Here is a 17,608-nt window from a genome sequence, read left to right as displayed (position 1 = left end):
GAAAAAATAATAACTTTTTAATCGTGGCCATGTCCTCTCAAGAACAAATAATGATAGGAGATGCCTTATCTTCCTTCCTCAAGTATATTTTTCCATTATGTGTCCAAAGGAATTTGAAGCCGGCCTTCTTCCTTTCCACTTTTACTTCTCCCAAGAGAGCTCGAGTTGTAGGGATCAGGTGTTCATTGATGAAGATCTTCCCAGCCGGTGCTCCATGGATTCCAACATCCTTCATCGAAACGCTTCTCATCTGTCGCCTTCCTTCGTACACTGCATTCCGAGATCGGCGATTCGTAAATCTCATGATGATGGGTCTCGCACCTCCTCGATCTTTAGGGGAACCAATGCGATGTCGATGTCACCCTTCATGATCGTCTGATCCACCTTCTGTGCCACCTTGAGTGCTATCTCCTCCGGATTTTCATCCTTCTGCTCCATAATCCCTGCTATCTCAAGATTCACCCTGCGATGATGCTGGTTCAGGTCTTGAACTTCTCTACTCAAGTCACCAACTCTCTCCTCCAGATTTCTGTTCTTTGCTTTCAACTCCTTATTCTCATTTTGCAGCATCTCCACCCTTCACTGGCTTGCTTCTCTCTTGCTCTGGAATGCAATGAAAGACTTCAGTGATGTTGCTTGGCCATTTCATAAGTTTGAACCCTCCCTTTTCAAGGAGACTCCTCATTTCTGGGCCAACTTTGCATCAGACTCGGACTTACAGGATACGAGAAATTTGTCCATCTAATAACTATGCAGGACGGCCTTAACTATATCAGCAATGTACTCACCTTTATGATCCTCAGCAGTCCTTTTTAAGTTGAAACTACAACAGCTAGTGAAGTCTCCTGAAGGCCTGAAGAAAGTCCAACAATTCCTTTGTCAGTACTCATCAGATTGGTTACAAAATGTGTTTCTTTTTTCTTAGTACCAACCACATAAGAAGTGGTAGGCTGCACACTGCTGGGAATAGACTGGTATGCTGCATATTTTACAAGCATTCCTTGCTCAGTAGCCATGTTACCTTATGATAGCAGGTTTTGGGAGACGATCTAGCTTCATTTTGGTGACTTTATCAACAACAGTTCTTATTATCTGTGATACTTTGGACGACCCCATGCTGAGTAAATCATAAACAACTAAACGAATATATTGGAGTACCGACGACCCTTTTCAAAATGTTTGAATTTGAGTTTTCTCAGTTTCCATGATATTGTGAACATTATATTCCATTTCTGCGATTATTTTATTCTGATCCTTTTTTTTCTTCAATTCTCTCATTTTTTAACCATCCTGATTATCTTCTAATTTCTGACTGTAGTGTAGGATCTCAACTTTTCCATCAGCTTCTTCTGAGAAATGTGGGCAGCCTCTGAATGGTCTTTGCCATCTCCTGGTGAGCTCCCAAATCTTGTAGCATACCAAGAGCCATTGTGCTTTCTGCGCATGTCCAGCATTGGTTTGTAAACCTTTGCAAGCCCTTGTGTGGTATGGTTAGCCCGTCTGTGACCTTCTTTATTCGTGCTTCCTGGCTATTATGACAATTTCCCAGATCTTTCTTTCAGAAGTTGGCATGCTCTGATGTAACCTCAATCTGATGTATCCTCAATAACTTTTCCCTCTATGGTGAGGATGATTTTCCCACTATACCATCAAATGACATTTCAAATTCTAGATATCATAGAGGGTCTCCATTAAACTCAAAATATTCTGGCTGAGATGTATTGTCTCAACCAGTTTTGTTAAGGCATCCACTTATCTCATTTGAAGGAATGTAGCTGTTTTTAGACAAATGTCAATTCACCCATCTTCACTTATGCATAATTCTTGGTATAACAATGTCTGAATCTTAATATTTAGTTGAGTCAGCAAAATGTTGCTTGATGACACATCCACACTAACTTGATGGAAAGAGTAGTGCACTGTGTGTGGAATGACTTACAGCTGTTTTATTTTTTTAGATGTTTCCATTGAAGGGCTATTTACAGTTGAGAAGGGGATATTATCCCAGTCCATTACGGTATTCACAAAGAAAGAATCATGAAAAACCTGGGCACTCATGGTGAACCTGGTAGAATATTCGGTTGTTCCCCTTGTAAATCTTGTACTCTGATGGACGAGCTCATTTATTTAAATATTGGCCAGTCTGTAATTCATCTTATACAGCATACAGAGTCTATGGTTCCTTCTTTTTGTCTGAAGAGATTCCCAGCCAAGATCACTAAGTGCTTTAGTGACAGAGCCCTTTCCCATTTACGAGTTGCCAGTTCAAAATCTGGCGGCTGGACGTTAAACTCTTTGACGAAGGTTTCCGAGGACCATTTTAATTAATGCCTCTTAATTATTATAGCAAGATTCTTGTATTATCAGGGTGGCAAAAATATCTGGCAAAAAAATATAAAGATCTGTGAACCGTGAACCATGTTACTATTATGGCAGATTAGCCTTCCAATGCATGACTACCATGGCAACAAACCTGGACAGCCAATCAAAATCAAGTATTCCACATATCACTGTATTAACTTTATAATGCCAAAGTTCAGTAGGGTTGCATTATCAGGGTGTTGCAAGAAAGATGAGTTGCAAGATTCACTTAATTTCACGTAACAGTTATATTCACATCCTGATGACATCATCCACTCACTATTTCATTTGTATTTCGTTACATGAAATATTCTTATTTTCTCTTCATTGCTTTGTGAAACAAAATTTTATTTCTTCATGAAGAAGTTGCATTTCCATTGCTTTAACATTATGTGGTTAAAACAAGAAGGTCCTTATTGTCAAATCTGTAAAAATTGAAATAATGTATAATTCAAACCAAAAAAAAAATAGTGAGGGACATCATCAATTCTCTCATTTGCATATCACTGCGTTGTGCAAATAACTGTTTCGTGAAAAATAAGCAAAACGTAAAATGTCATAACTTTCTTATTTAAAATCCAATTTTTATGAAATTTTCAGCGTTATACTTGTTTGATTTTTCTCTATTGATTCAAATCAACATTTTCTTCAGGGGGTGCCTTTACTTTTAATATACAGAGATTATCTTTCATATGTATCTGATAAATCAAAGTAATTAAACGACAGTAATGAATACATAGTAATGCATAGCTTCGGACAGCTTTATGAAACACCCACAAGTCTCATAAATGAGTTGGATTGGAATCAATCTTAGCATAACATGACGAAAATCTTGCTTTGAAGAGCAGTATACCCCAGTTTCCCTTATCATCAATTCTCTTCTCCCAGTACTACAAACCCTATTGCCCTCAAGCATGAAATTTAAGTATAGAAACACCTGTTTCTTGACCTGGTCCGAAGATAACAAACCCCAGCATCAACGGTCACAGCAGGGGGCCACACACGATGGATTGCAATGTGTGTAGTTCTGGTGAGTGCATGGAGTTCCATGTATACACGCATTGATAGAAACTTTTTTCTTCCTTCCTTTCTTTCTTTCTTTCTCTCTCTTCCTTCCTTTCTTTCTTTCGTTAAGACTGTATCATTGCGCGAGTGAATGGCATGCATCCCATATTTTCTTGCTGGACCGACAGAAACTATATGGGATGCATCGCGGTCCTTGCATGCTAAAAGCATACCGTAATTTTTATTCGCTTACTTTCCTTATTTCGAGGTCGATTTTCTTCGTTCGAAATTGAAAATGGACTAGTATTGGATGTCTGAATGTAATATGCCTTTGAAAACGTGATTAATATCGAATACAATAATTTCATTCCGAAGATCCTTCTACAGGCAGACAAGTCTTACGTAATAGCACAGCTGTTGTTTATCATTTCGTCCTTGGCTCAACGCTCGTTTAGCTGGCCCGTGGTGGTGAAATTGCCAACGAAAAATGGGGTATACGACCGCAGTTTGCAGTCCGAAATGCGGTCGAGAATCAAACGGGAGACTTTCGTAATGAAGATAAATTCCAGTTTTGGTAACGATCTCAAAATGACTTTTTACAGAATCTAATATAATGACCACCTAATTGTCTGATTGAATGAATAAAAAATATGTGCCAAAGGATTCTGGGAGAAATTGTGTAATTGCTGAGAAATAAGCAAAATAAGCGCGGATTCGGTCACTTCCGTCGGGTCTTTATTCCAGCAATAATAATGCACTGTCCCACGTGTGCCTATATGTGTTGGTGATCTTCAGTGTGAACGTTTTTCAGCGTAGATTTCAAGATTTCACAAAGTTCAGTTTATGTAACTGTACCAAATCTAGATCCTCGATGATATTCTGACAATTAAGCCTGGTTTTACAGACTTTCTCATGAAATCAGTGTTTACTGCAACTACTGGCATTTCTCTTTAACTATTCATATGTTATGTCACCTATGTGGTAGCCATATAGACAGATATAATAAAGAGCACACATCCGTTTACAAGATATGATTTCATTTGTTTTTATTGCAAAAAGTCTTAATTTTCCTTTGTGGTTGGTGATTTCTTTTACACTTAACATACTTGACACCTAGTACACCAACTTAAAGGGGAATGAAATCTTTGGAACAAATAGGCTTGTGTAGAAACAGAAAAATCAAAGAATAAGAATAAAGAAAGTTTGAGAAAATCGGACAAATTATGAGAAAGTTATGAGCATTTGAATATTGCAACCACTAATGCTATGGAGATCCTCCCATTGGCAATGCGACAAGGATGTGTGATGTCACTGATGAACAACTTTCCCTTTGGTGGACTATAAAATACCCTCAAAATGTCTCTTTTTGCTTTTTCTTATGATGATACAAACTCTTTATCCACGATGTACTCTTAAAAAATATGTATTACATGCCCTAATGTAGAAAGAACACATGATCTATGGATAGATGTGATAAAAGAGGCAATTCAAGTGAAATATATACTAAAGTAATGGGGAGAGTTGTTCACAAGTGACATCACACATCTTTGTCGCATTGCCAATTTGCTATCTCCATAGCATTATTGATCGCAATATTCAAATGCTCATAACTTTCTCATTATTTGTCCGATTTTTCTCAAACTCTTGTTGATCTGTTTCTTTGATTTTTCTGTTTTCACACAAGCTATCTTGTTCCAATGGTTTCATTCTCCTTTAAGTGTTTAAGTGGGAAGTTGGGTGAAAAGAGGATAATGGAAAATGAGAAATAAAATAAGAGTGTGCAAAATTTGAAGTGTGAGAAAATTAAAAGCTAGAATTAGCTGTAACTTAACATTTACAAACACCAATGTCGGTGAACTATGCAGGCCACTAATGAAAAGTACTTGTCACAATGATGGTGATTTTCTTTTATTTATTTTTATGGAGGGGGGAGTTTGGGGCAATTTAACCGTAAAAGGACTTGGGGGCATGATATTTCTGAAACAAAAAAGATTGCGCCGCAAAATTTAATAACTTTTTTCTTTGAAGTCTCATGCAACTTTTTATACCAAATTCGCGACATACGGGTATAGCATCACGATGCCACATGACTTTTTATGAGACAATGTCATGCCGAAAATGTCTCATTTTTATACTTTGTGTTGGGAGATGAAATTCATTAAAGGGTGATTATTTTTCATTCTAATTGGTCTGCTTAATTCAGGGTTTAATTTAGTTGTTAAATGGTCTGTACTAATTTTCAATGAAAAAAAACAATGAGAAAACAAGGAAATACATAAATTCTAAAAACAAAGAAAATACATGAGGAAAAAATTGGATTTCGCAATTTTATTACAAAGATGTCATATGGAAAAAAAAATTTGAAGTGAACATGGGTGTTAATTATGACAATGTTTTATTTCACAAATAAATTTGCATATTATATTCGTAAATAAATAAAAAATAATTATGCTAAGAATTTTTTATACTGGCTTGTAGTTTACTCGGTAAAGAATGTGCGTGCCAAATTTCTGCGCGAACAGCGGCCAAGATCAGAAGTGGGGGCCATCAGGGCACCCCTCCAGTCCTCACTACATCTCAAATAGCCCAGTCCTTTTAGGGTCAAGGGCTCCGCACACCTTACCAGTGCCCCATGGTCCAATTTTGGAACAAATCGTCTCATGCTTTTCTGAAAAAGTGAATATCTTTGTGAGGTTCAAATTAACTGTAAGAATACTAACATAAAAATTTCGGATAATTGCAAGCCTCTATTTTTGGAGTAAAGGCCATTTTGAGAAAACTAAGTCACGATACTCTAACCAAGAATCTTCTTAACAAGAATTATAGTCAAGCTATTTTGCAGTTCAAGCAGGCTACACATTTGCAGGGTGGGCGGTAGTCCTTGATTCCAACATGGTCTCCAATGCATCACCAAGATAGTTAATCCATTCCAGTTTCTATTTGCTCTGAAGATCTCAAGTGAAAACTACAAAACCAATATCTCACTTTCCTTTGTGATTTAGGCTGGTTCTGTTTCAAGCTGGTTCCACTTTCCAATTGCATTTACAACCGCTCGCAGTAGTCTCTTAAGTTCTAAAATTTCCTCACACGCATGTGCCTCATCAGCTGGTTTCGATTCCCAGAGGATCAATATGTTTATTATGTCTGAACGGGAAGAAGAAAAGGCCAGAGAAAGCTTCCTCTACGGCCCTCTGACATGCCATGTGCTCCTTGTAGCCTCCCCCAACACCCGAAGGTGATGCAGAACGGATGTGCCTCACATACCTGAGGGAGGGGGGGGAATCAAATTATGAATCGATGATTCACTGGATTCATAAATCATAACACTAAAAGCATGCAAAATTTGTATAAAAGTGAATTTTTCAAATGGCTCGTACTCTGGAGTCCAGTTTCACTTAGGCCATGGTCTAACTCTATGTAAAAATTATGGAAAGCCAAAAATGTCAATATTGTACTTGCATTGTTCTTTCCTCATGCTTGGAAGAAAACTACTTTATTTATCATTCCAAGGTAGTTATGAATGATTTTAGTTTCATCAGAAATGAAACATTTTATCTGGACTCTCACTTCATTGTATCACCTTTAGCTCTCCATAGCTAAACCACTACTTCAGACCAGAGTTCAAATTAAGCCCTAGTTCAGAATGTGGGCTAACAACATGAACTTTTCTATATCTTAGTTGCTTTTATCATGAACTGTTTGCTCCACATTTTCTGGACCTTTGCTGTGATATTAACATTCCACAGTCAATCAGCTCTGAGATTATGTCAAATTTCCATCTGCTAATCAGCAATGGGAAATCCTATGAAGTATGTGCGTCCGACCTTCTATATGTGGAACCTCCCTGAATCGATTTGTATGTTGTTTTTTATTTTTAGTACATCTGTGGCCCGTAGCAGAAAGAGTTGCGTTTAAACGCAAGTCAAAATATCAATCGCAAGTCCAAAATGCGCGCTGTTGATTGGTTGAAAATCAAGTTGCGTATGATTTTTAGAGTTGCAATCGATTGCAACTCTTTCTGCAACGGGCCCCTGAAAAGATAAAGTGCTCTTCAATTATCCTCGTTTGAGCAGTTCATGAATTGCGGTATAATAGAGAACAAGTGGAATGCCTCTGGCCGTCTCACCTGCATCACGCGGTTCAATATAGCAGCAGTGCTGACTTTGAATACTACTCTAACTCGCACAAGATGTTCAGTGATACATGGTTACTCTTATGTCCACTTTTTATGAACTAGACCAATAAACTTACAGAGATATGATGGTTATTCAACAATAAACCCCAACATGGCCAAAGTTCATTGACCTTACATGACCTTTGACCTTAATCATGTGACCTGAAACTTGAACAGGATGTTCAGTGATACTTGATTACTCTTATGTACAAGTTTCATGAATCAGATCCATAAACTTTCAAAGTTATGATGGTAATTCAACAGATACACCCAATTCGGCCAAAGTTCATTGACCTTTGACCTTGGTCATGTGACCTGAAATGCGCACAGGATGTTCAGTGATACTTGATTACTCTAATGTCCAAGTTTAATGAACTAGACCAATAAACTTTCAAAGTTATGATGATAATTCAACAGATACCCCCGATTCGGCCAAAGTTCATTGACCCTAAATGACCTTTGACCTTAATCATGAGACCTGAAACTTGCACAAAATTTTCAGTGATGCTTGATTACTATTATGTCCAAGTTTCATGAATCAGATCCATAAACAATCAAAGTTATGATGGGAATTCAACAGATATCCCCAATTCGGCCAAAGTTCATTGACCCTAAATGACTTTTGACCTTGGTCATGTGACGTGAAACTCATGCAGGATGTTCAGTGATACTTGATTAACCTTATGTCCAAGTTTCATGAACTAGGTCCATATATTTTCTAAGTTATGATGACATTTCAAAAACTTAACCTCAGGTTAAGATTTCGATGTTGAATCCTCCAACATGGTCTAAGTTCATTGACCCTAAAATGACCTTTGACCTTAGTCATGTGACATGAAACTCTAATAGGATGTTCAGTAATACTTGATTAACCTTATGGCCAAGTTTTATTAACTAGGTCCATATACTTTCTAAGTTATGACGTCATTTCAAAAACTTAACCTCAGGTTAAGATTTGATGTTGACGCCGCCGCCGCCGCCGTCGGAAAAGCGGCGCCTATAGTCTCACTTTGCTTCGCAGGTGAGACAAAAATTGGACGGGTTGGGGCGGACGTACAAAGAGGGTGCATTATTAATTACGGAAATGCCCCAATACCAACACCAAGGCAAGTTTACAATATCTAAATTACTATATATATAAAACAGACACAAGAACAAATGTTTCCACTGAATGTGTGTGCAGAGCCATTGCTGCAATCGTCTCCTTCAAAACTTACTTTATTTCTGTCACCGGTCTTACCCTATTTAATTCTTGCACCCTAAGATGGACACCTAAGATATAAACCTTAAGAAGTAATACCATTCTTACCCATTGGATGTCAGCTCTTCTTGTGAGCTTGGTGCCTCCGGTCCAAACGTATAAACCTCTAGTTCCATATATTCATAAGGTATCTCTTCTATCTTGGGTATGGGTAAGAAGTTATCTTGGAATCCAACACCCTAAGATCAAATAGAAAGCGATAGATCTGTATGTAATATTGACCCTTTTACAAAGTTACACAGAAAATGGCTGGAAATAAAGGACTTCCACTGTAACTTCTTCCAAATATTGGAATAGGATACTTCTGACACTTGGGCAATCATAACCTGTCTCTTCATTCAAAAAAAGGGACCTTAGACATTTTAATTTTTAGTTTTTTTTAGTTTTAGAACTGCACAATTTTATTTCATACTTCAACATGTTTCTCGTTATAAAAGCGCTTTGGGTCATTCTGGGAAAACACAGTACAATAATGATGATGATGATAGTAATAATAACAATATACTTCAAGCGATACTTAAACAAAAACTAGAAATGTTCTGACTAATTTGCGAATCTTCCGAAAATGTTTAAGTCGCTGACCGGTTCAATCTCTAATACCCAAAAGCAATGTGGGAAATGGGTCAAAACCAAGTTCTTGAGCACACGGATTAAGATGTAAAATTGGTTACAGAGCAATCTATGCAACATTAATAAGAATTGGAGGCAAAATGTTTATTTGGTCTGTTTAAACCTTTACAAAGAAATTTGTTTTCTACTGACAGATCACAAAATATACATACACATGAATGCAATATGATCACAAATTTAGAAGAATGCACAAATGAAAATAGCAACATGATGACAAAGCAAGAATGTTCACTGATATTTCCAATCATAACTTCGGATATTGTATCATAACAAAATAGTATAGTATACTGGTAAATAGTAGACCTGATAAGATAAAAAAAAAAGATGTTGGTTCAAACGAGAAAGGCCGATACAATTCACTAGAAATAGAACTGGGAATGATTAACATGCTTACCAGTCTTGCTCCCGATGAGACTTCAATCGCTTTCTTAGGAGGAGCTTTATACGTAGGAGCCTCTTGGTTCTGTTGAATGGAAACATGGCTTGCAATCACCTGGTCAGCTGGCCGATCAGAATAGATCTAAATCAAACAAAAATGATTTCAGTAAGTCAAGAAAGTTACCAAAACAACATCGGTCGGTAAAAATTCTGTACCGGCAACACAAAAGCGTTCTTAGCTCATAATAATAATAGTTATACTTGCTTTAATATATAGCGCTTAATACTTACTTTGTCAGAAGTCTCTAAGCGCTCTACAGTATATGCAGCATAATTACCCTAGCTTTAGCTGTGCAGCTGTAACGCGCGCTGCGTTTCAAGGAATAAATTCCTGCCAGGTACCCATTTACCTCACCTGGGTTGAGTGCAGCACATTGTGGATCAATTTCTTGCTGAAGGAAATTACACCATGGTTGGGATTCGAACCCACGACCCTCTGTTTCAGAGTCCGGAGACTAATCCACTGGGCCACAACGAGCACTAACAGTATTTAGGCCAAATCACATCTTTTGAATTCTGATGTCAAATGCTGATCCAAGAGGTAAATAAAGTGTTGATGTGACATTACTAGTTTGTAGCAGAGCCTCTCTTAGTACATTGATAGCGCTAACGTTCTTTGCAGCCGGTACTGGTCTTAAATAAATGCGGATTAAAAACATTGAATTGTGATCTGTTTATCTTTGATGAATCTATGCTTTCTTTTCTAAACTTCTTCATTGTGATCTAAATGCAAGTCCCACAAACGATTCTGAATGATTGAAAATAAAGCAAGGTTTTTTTTTTTTTCCAAGTATTTGATTTTGATTCATTAAGGGGGCAAGTAACTTACATTCCATTGCAATCATGCGAGGGTCCCAAAATCAAGCATAAGTCCTTTAATTAAATGCAAATTTGCAGCTAATTTGCTTTTTATTCAATAGCAACTATCTTTCATGTAATGTCCTATCTGCTTAACTTTGGGATAATAATAACAATAATACCCATATGCTTGTAGAGCGCATAGCCCCGCAGCCTTTTACAGTGCGGTGCCATTTCAAGGAATAAATTCCTGCCAGGTACCGCCATTTACCTCACCTGGGTAGAGTGCAGCACAATGTGGATAAATTTCTTGCCGAAGGAAATTACACCATGGCTGGGATTTGAACCCCACGATCCCCCCTTTCAAAGTCAGAAGACAAATCCACTGGGCCACAACGCTCCACGGGATATACACTTAATTTGTGATTGAACCCATGTTTCTAGCAATGCCCCATTTAGTTTCAAGATCTACACTCCCATGATGATATCCAACCTACCAGCTCATCTAAGAGGGCTTCTTTGTTTCTCTTCTTTTGGTTAAGACTCTGCTTTTCCAGGAATTCGTATTCCTGTTTCCTTTCTTCTTTGATTTGTTGTTCCTCCTCCAACAGTGCATCCAAGTACATCATATCATGACTCTGAGAAATGAGGAGAAAAACAAATCCCAATAATCTAGACAAGACCAGGTGGGTGTCTCATAAAGCTGTTCGAAAGATAAGAGCGACTTTAAGAACGACTGGTGATCCTTTCTTTTGGCAAATGGTATACACAATTGGTGATTGTTAAGCGAATAAGAGTCACCAGTCGATCTTTTAACTTACCAACAGCTTTATGAAACAGCCCCCACTTCATTAAAACTTTTTATAATAACAAATGAACAATTTCTAACAAAATAATTCACTATCAGTCAATAAAATCAAACTATTTGAAGTTGCCTCAAACTGTTATTTAAAATTTGTTATTATAACAAGTTTTACGATCCTGTGCATCTAGGTACAGTGCACCATGATTCTTTGCAATAGGGAGATAAAAAAATGTTCCTACATGAGAGAGATCAATATACCGACCAGGACCATGTATATATTCTATGGGAGTCTTTGAATTAAAAAAGAATATGGACTTTCTCTGATGGTAAAATTATGGAGGAAAAGGACAAAAGGGACAATAACTTCCTAATAAGACAGCATAAACCAATCCAATGCATCAAAGCAGAGTTCAAGATGATGAATAACACTTAGGATTCGCAATAGCTCAGTTGGTAAAGCAGAGGTTTCGGGTTCCGGTGACCCAGGTTCGATTCCCACTTAGTGCGCTATTGCCCTTTGATAAGGCACTCATCCTCATTACTAGGTCCCTCAGAGAGGACCTTAAGCCATCAGTCCTCTGGTAGCATGCTTTCTTAGCAATCAGGTAAGAAATCACCACCATTTACCACTTTCATTCCTTCAAGCGACAGTCCCATCAACCATACCAACTCAAAAACGTCAAATATTGTGTTATGGAACATAACACAATAGATTTGGTCATTCTGGAGTAAGTTTCGTTAGTACGACTGTGGCATCAATTATGAATAGAACCTTACCTTCATCTGCCTGTTCTTGGTAATCACTTCTTTATTCTCTCTTCTGTAGTTTTCAATCTTCTTCCTGGTGACTTCAACATCTACTCCATTGGTCAGATTGTAAACTTTGACAAATGAAAAAATAAAGATGAATGCAATAAAAGAAACTCAAATAGTGGGGCAATAGATCAATAAAGAAATGGGGGATTCTACAAAACATAAAAATCAAGCAAAGCAACAAGTAAATTAGGATTAGTGCTGTATAATCTTAGAAAATTTCAACATCCAACATATTTAATAATTATTCACATGGACCTGTGCAGACTGGTAAATTGTTGAATAAAAAATAAAAATACCTGTAAGATTTCACATCAATTAAATCACAAAACTTGAATTCCAAATGTTTACCCACAATGAAACATTGTAGCAGACATTTTACATCAAAATAGATGTACATAATATCATTGTCCATTTGCAAAGCTTAGTCAGGAATGTTCCCAAATATAAGCAATATTCAGACTTTACAAATGTTCAGAGTATTTCATTGCTGATGTCTATTTCAAACGATAAAATATGGATTTTTTTTTTTTACTTCTAACAAGTACACTGTAATGTTAGCTCACCGATATGCTCTATGTCTTCTAGATAGTCATTGTATTCTCTCAGTGTCTGGAAGTCACTCTCCTGTTTATTGAAGCTGAAAGATTTCAGAATCAGAAAGGTGTGTAGTATTAAAATAAACAGTAATATAACATATCCCAAATATCTGCATTCATAGATCGGAACCGTACACTGCCAATAAAATTTCACACGGGTGTAATTATTACCAGTGATTAATACTTGAGTCAATTTTGCAAAGGGTCGAGTGCAAAATCTACATACTCTTCATCTTTAAGCCAGCGCATTACTTCTTCACACGATGAATATTAATCGACCTGTGTGGTGAAATAAGTTTGGCAATGTTTGGCTTATTTTCTCTTTTTCTTTGGGACAAATGCTTGATTTTTTTTTTACACTGTCAGTTTCCATTACAGCTATTCATAATATAACTTGGCTCTTAAGTAAATTTGATTCCTTAAATTATTTTTTCTTAATTAAAAATAGAGATTGAAAAATGACAATTGTCTTGCCATATTACTTTCCACCAATAGAGGGCATACACAAAATATGCCCAAACTTTCAATTTTTCGAGTGCTCTGGTGAATACAAAAATTACTCCCAAGTTACTAATATGAAATAAATTGCAACTGTATGGAAATTAGTAATTTTGGTCACAAAAGTGATATTTTAATGATTTTTTTTTAAGTGTGTGCTGTGTACAGCATTGGCATACCATAGTCCTACCTGTAGATTCCCCACAGGCAGGGTGGTAGCAGTGAACACGTGGCTTGTATAAGGATTACGCGCATTTAAAGCTGCGTATTTTTGGTGCATGCTAAAGAGAAGAGACGAAATTTATGGCAATTTTTGTGACAAAAGTTATGACATCCAACAGAATACCGATTTTGTCATATCTCTGAGAAAAGATAAAATATGGAGAAAAGACAATGTTCAGAATAATGAACCCTTGAGTGGATGGAAGATACACTTCTTCACATACTTACTCTTTCATCACTCTTCTCCTAATGTCCACTTCCTTTTCAATGATTGAATCTTCAAAGAGTTGTACTCGAAACTGGTTTCTCCTCAGAGGTGTTTTACACTCAGGACATGTCCCTGCTCCTCGTACAAATAACAGCTCAACACAGTTATCACATCTGAAATGACAAGATAATCCAAATTTTTCTTGACCTTTAAAAAAGAAGATGAGGGATATCCCTGTAAAGCTAAACCAAGAGAAATAGATTTCCCTTGATTGCCTCCATTTTTTAAAAAGATTTGTCCTTTTCCAATGCCATGGGCTTATTATTCCAGATATCAGTCATATGTTTAACATTTCATTGTCAATGAAAGATAAGTTTAGGTATCACATCTAAATTCTAAGTAAAACACAAGCAAGTTAACTCTTAAAAACATATTTTGTGTGTGTGCAAATGCAAGTGATACACTCACACTAGTGTGAGATTAGTATTAGTATAGTAACTCACACAAGTGAGAGGTTAGTATTAGTATACTACCCATTGGCGGTGGAAGCCAAAAATTTTAGGGGGGACCATCAAAATTTTTTGACAAGCAAGGAAAAAAAAGGTTATCAACCAAAAAATTTTAGGGGGGTGCAGGAAAATAAAATTGACAAGCAAAAAAGAAATGTAGGGGGGACAAGTCCTCCCTGTCTCCGCCTATGATACTAGTCTCGTACAAAGAACCACGTTTGGCAGTGGATTTCTTACCAGTGGGTCACGCTTTCTGCGATGCCACTTCTGGCGTCCACAACACAAGACTTCTATGGCTTGATTTTTCTGTGCGCGTCGACAAGCAATGAACCCTTGACTTGCAAGGGACACTAGGCAAAACCAAAAGGCCCAAAGTGGATACTAAACTTAAATTCTACAGCAGTGGAGGAACTGAAACAAGACCTTTTTTGGGGGGCTTGTCCAAACTTTAACAAAATGTATCCAACCCCCTTATTTTTTAATTCTAGATCCGCCCCTGCCTTAAGGGCCTTAAGTCATTAGTACTACTACTCTCACTCACTACACAAGACCAAAAGCTTCGGTCTCTGTTATATTGGTTGTTCCGCTAAACTCCGTTGGCCCACTCACCAATTACATAGACGGACGTTCTAACTTGAATTGTACAGGGACTCTGGCAATATGTTTATGTATTAAGTTAGGATAAACCAGCAGGGAAGTGGGAGTTGTGCAACAGCCAAACTAAGTCACCGTTTTTTCCCCCTTTTAAGTTTATTTCTTCCTGTTTTTGTGCATTTCAGGACAAAAAAAGACTAATAATCTTTGACTTTATTTTAGTCAAAGATTATTTTAATCAAAATCATCGCTAGTTCCCAGTGGGAGCCATTCTAGCCAAGAGGAAGGCCTCATTGAATGAGAGGCATCTCGCAACTACGCGAATATCGATATGCTTAATTACAAAGAGAGACAGGAAGCTGTGAAGGATTTTAGAGAAGTAGAAAAAGAAGGAAAACAGAGAAAAAAAGGAGGAATTAATATGTAGGGCCCAACTAACTGTAGCATGAAAATATAATATTGAAAATTGTCATGGATGAGTGAAACTAATACCACAATCTAATCTAAATAACATCATTATAAGCTTGTTATTCAGCTGGCAGGTTATCGAGATATTTGGTACTAAAAGATATGACAAAATTTATGACTGCTACCCCCCTGTCATAACTTTTGTCATATCTTTTGCTTAAGTTGTATAAGGATTATGCGCATTTAAAGCTGCATATTTGGTGCGCGCTAAAGAGAAGACACAAAATTTATGAAAGTTTTTGTGACAAAAGTTATGATGTCCACCAGAATACAGATTTTGTCATATCTCTGAGAAAAGATAAAATATTGAAAAAAAAGACAATGTTCAGAATACTCCCCTGTTCTTTTGTGTTTTTACATATTTTTATGAAAGACACTAGACAGACAAAAATTGATGAACCCTGTTGGATTTTGCATTGTTAACCCTCTAAATAGGATAATAGTGGCTGCAGTCTGCAGAAACGTGAGCTGTCTGTGTACAAGGGTTTTTTTTTCAATGTTAAAAAAGTCCTCGGAATAGACGGTTGCCAGCTGTCTATCAATCACTGTATCAGTGTCACTCACTCGACTTGGTGTGATCTTGGCACACACGATTTTGAATGTATCGGACTGAACCTACAAATATAAGTTCCTACACTGATCATCTTTATTTCCATCCTTATTCTTACAAAAAAACATAGCCATTATACTTACAGTGTGTGTCCACACACATTCACCATGAGTTTCAGCGATGGGTTCCGATATTTCGTGGTTTTACAACGTGGACACATTTGTTCATCCATGATTGGGAGATTTCTAGCAGAAATTTAATATGAGACAAGTATGATACAAAAAAATTATAATACGGGTACTTCTAACGTACGTAGATATAGATAGCGCTACTGAAAACAGCACGGTGCGTGAAGACAATAGAGATATGCAATACCACAACCTTCTTAATTTCGTGACAACTTCCCTGTATATAATATATTCCATAGGCAGATCCCGAGGCGGATCCAGGGGGAGAGGCTGAGGGGCCCGGGCCCCCCTATTGGCGGAGCAAAAAAAGAATAACATTGAAAGAAAGAAAGAAAAAGAGAGGGAAAGTAGAGGAGGAAAACAAAAAGAAGAGAAAGACGAGTGTGTAAAATAAGATGAGGGGGAGACTTAGAAAATAAAAAGAATCTTTCATGCCACTATACATGTATAAAACTTTGCGCACCTGCTTCGCGCTCGCATTGCCTGTTAGGTGATTTACATATCTTGTTCAATACATGGAGCCTGAATATCAAGTTTGGAAGTCGATATACCAAACATTATTTGGACTCGGAAATCGAACTTTCATTATTTTTTACGTGATTTACAAATGATGTTTAAAAATTGCCCTGTAAAAAATTTCATTTTTTGTGGTCTGAATATTATAACATTTTCCGCTCGCTCGCAAAGTTTGATTTATCAGGTACCTTTTATTTTCTTGCATTCCATAAAGTTTTCAAAATATCCATTTCGGGTCTAATTGTCAAAACGTTTTTAAAGCTAGCGCCGTGCTCGTATCTTGATTGGCGAGTTATATATGTCTAAATATTGATTATACAACAAACTTAAAATCCCCTTTTCATGACAGTTTATCAAAACTTTAAGCTCGCGATTCGCGCTCGCATTAATGGTTCGAAATATATTAACTGATGCATTCTATTCATAATAACAAAAGTGATTGGAATGTCCAGCTTTCAGGCCATAATGTCATCAGATTTCGCACCATCATTAGGCATTTATAGTTTTAATAATTAAATTGTCTCTTTGTTTCATCTCGCGCTGAGCAAGAGGAATAGGAAGTTGCTCATCACTTTCATAATTTTTATGATGACATTTCCTATATAAGAATGTCCTGGTCCTATATCAAAACTAAAGTAATAATAAAAAAAAGTATTAGCTCTTTTTTAAGTGCGGTTCATATCCACCTCACAATTTTCTTACAAAGTGCTTGAAATAAAGCTGATATTGACTCTTTTTTTCAGAACGGAATATCAAATAGTACTTAAATAGTACTTAAAGCTCGCGCTTCGTGCTCGCTTTGATTTTCATGATAAAAAATATATTTAGAATGCCTAGATTCTAGGTCTAAATATAAAAGATGCGCCGTGCGCATGTTTATTCATATTCTCTCTTTAAAACATTATCCAGTTTCAGATCACAATATCAAAATATTCTGCTCGCGCATTATTTTATTGTTAAAATATGTAACG

The 17,608-nt window shown here is 36.9% G+C and overlaps 1 protein-coding gene across 1 annotated transcript; it reads right to left on the bottom strand.

Annotated features, from left to right (window-relative positions):
• Positions 1-5,766: 5,766 nt before the first annotated feature.
• LOC121418330 (CDK-activating kinase assembly factor MAT1-like) lies at positions 5,767-16,236 on the bottom strand. The gene is made up of 8 exons (XM_041612141.1): positions 16,077-16,236; positions 13,833-13,985; positions 12,852-12,925; positions 12,250-12,353; positions 11,165-11,305; positions 9,826-9,951; positions 8,850-8,980; positions 5,767-6,630 (listed from the first exon to the last, which is right to left on the bottom strand). The coding sequence occupies exons 1-8, from the start codon at positions 16,163-16,165 to the stop codon at positions 6,468-6,470; spliced, it is 981 nt and encodes a 326-aa protein (XP_041468075.1). The 5' UTR covers positions 16,166-16,236; the 3' UTR covers positions 5,767-6,467.
• Positions 16,237-17,608: the final 1,372 nt, after the last annotated feature.

Source organism: Lytechinus variegatus, chromosome 7 (assembly GCF_018143015.1).
Source record: "Lytechinus variegatus isolate NC3 chromosome 7, Lvar_3.0, whole genome shotgun sequence".
Lineage (NCBI taxonomy): Eukaryota > Metazoa > Echinodermata > Echinoidea > Temnopleuroida > Toxopneustidae > Lytechinus > Lytechinus variegatus.
Note: the sequence above shows the minus strand (reverse complement) of the source record. Positions and strands in the feature narration are given on the sequence as shown.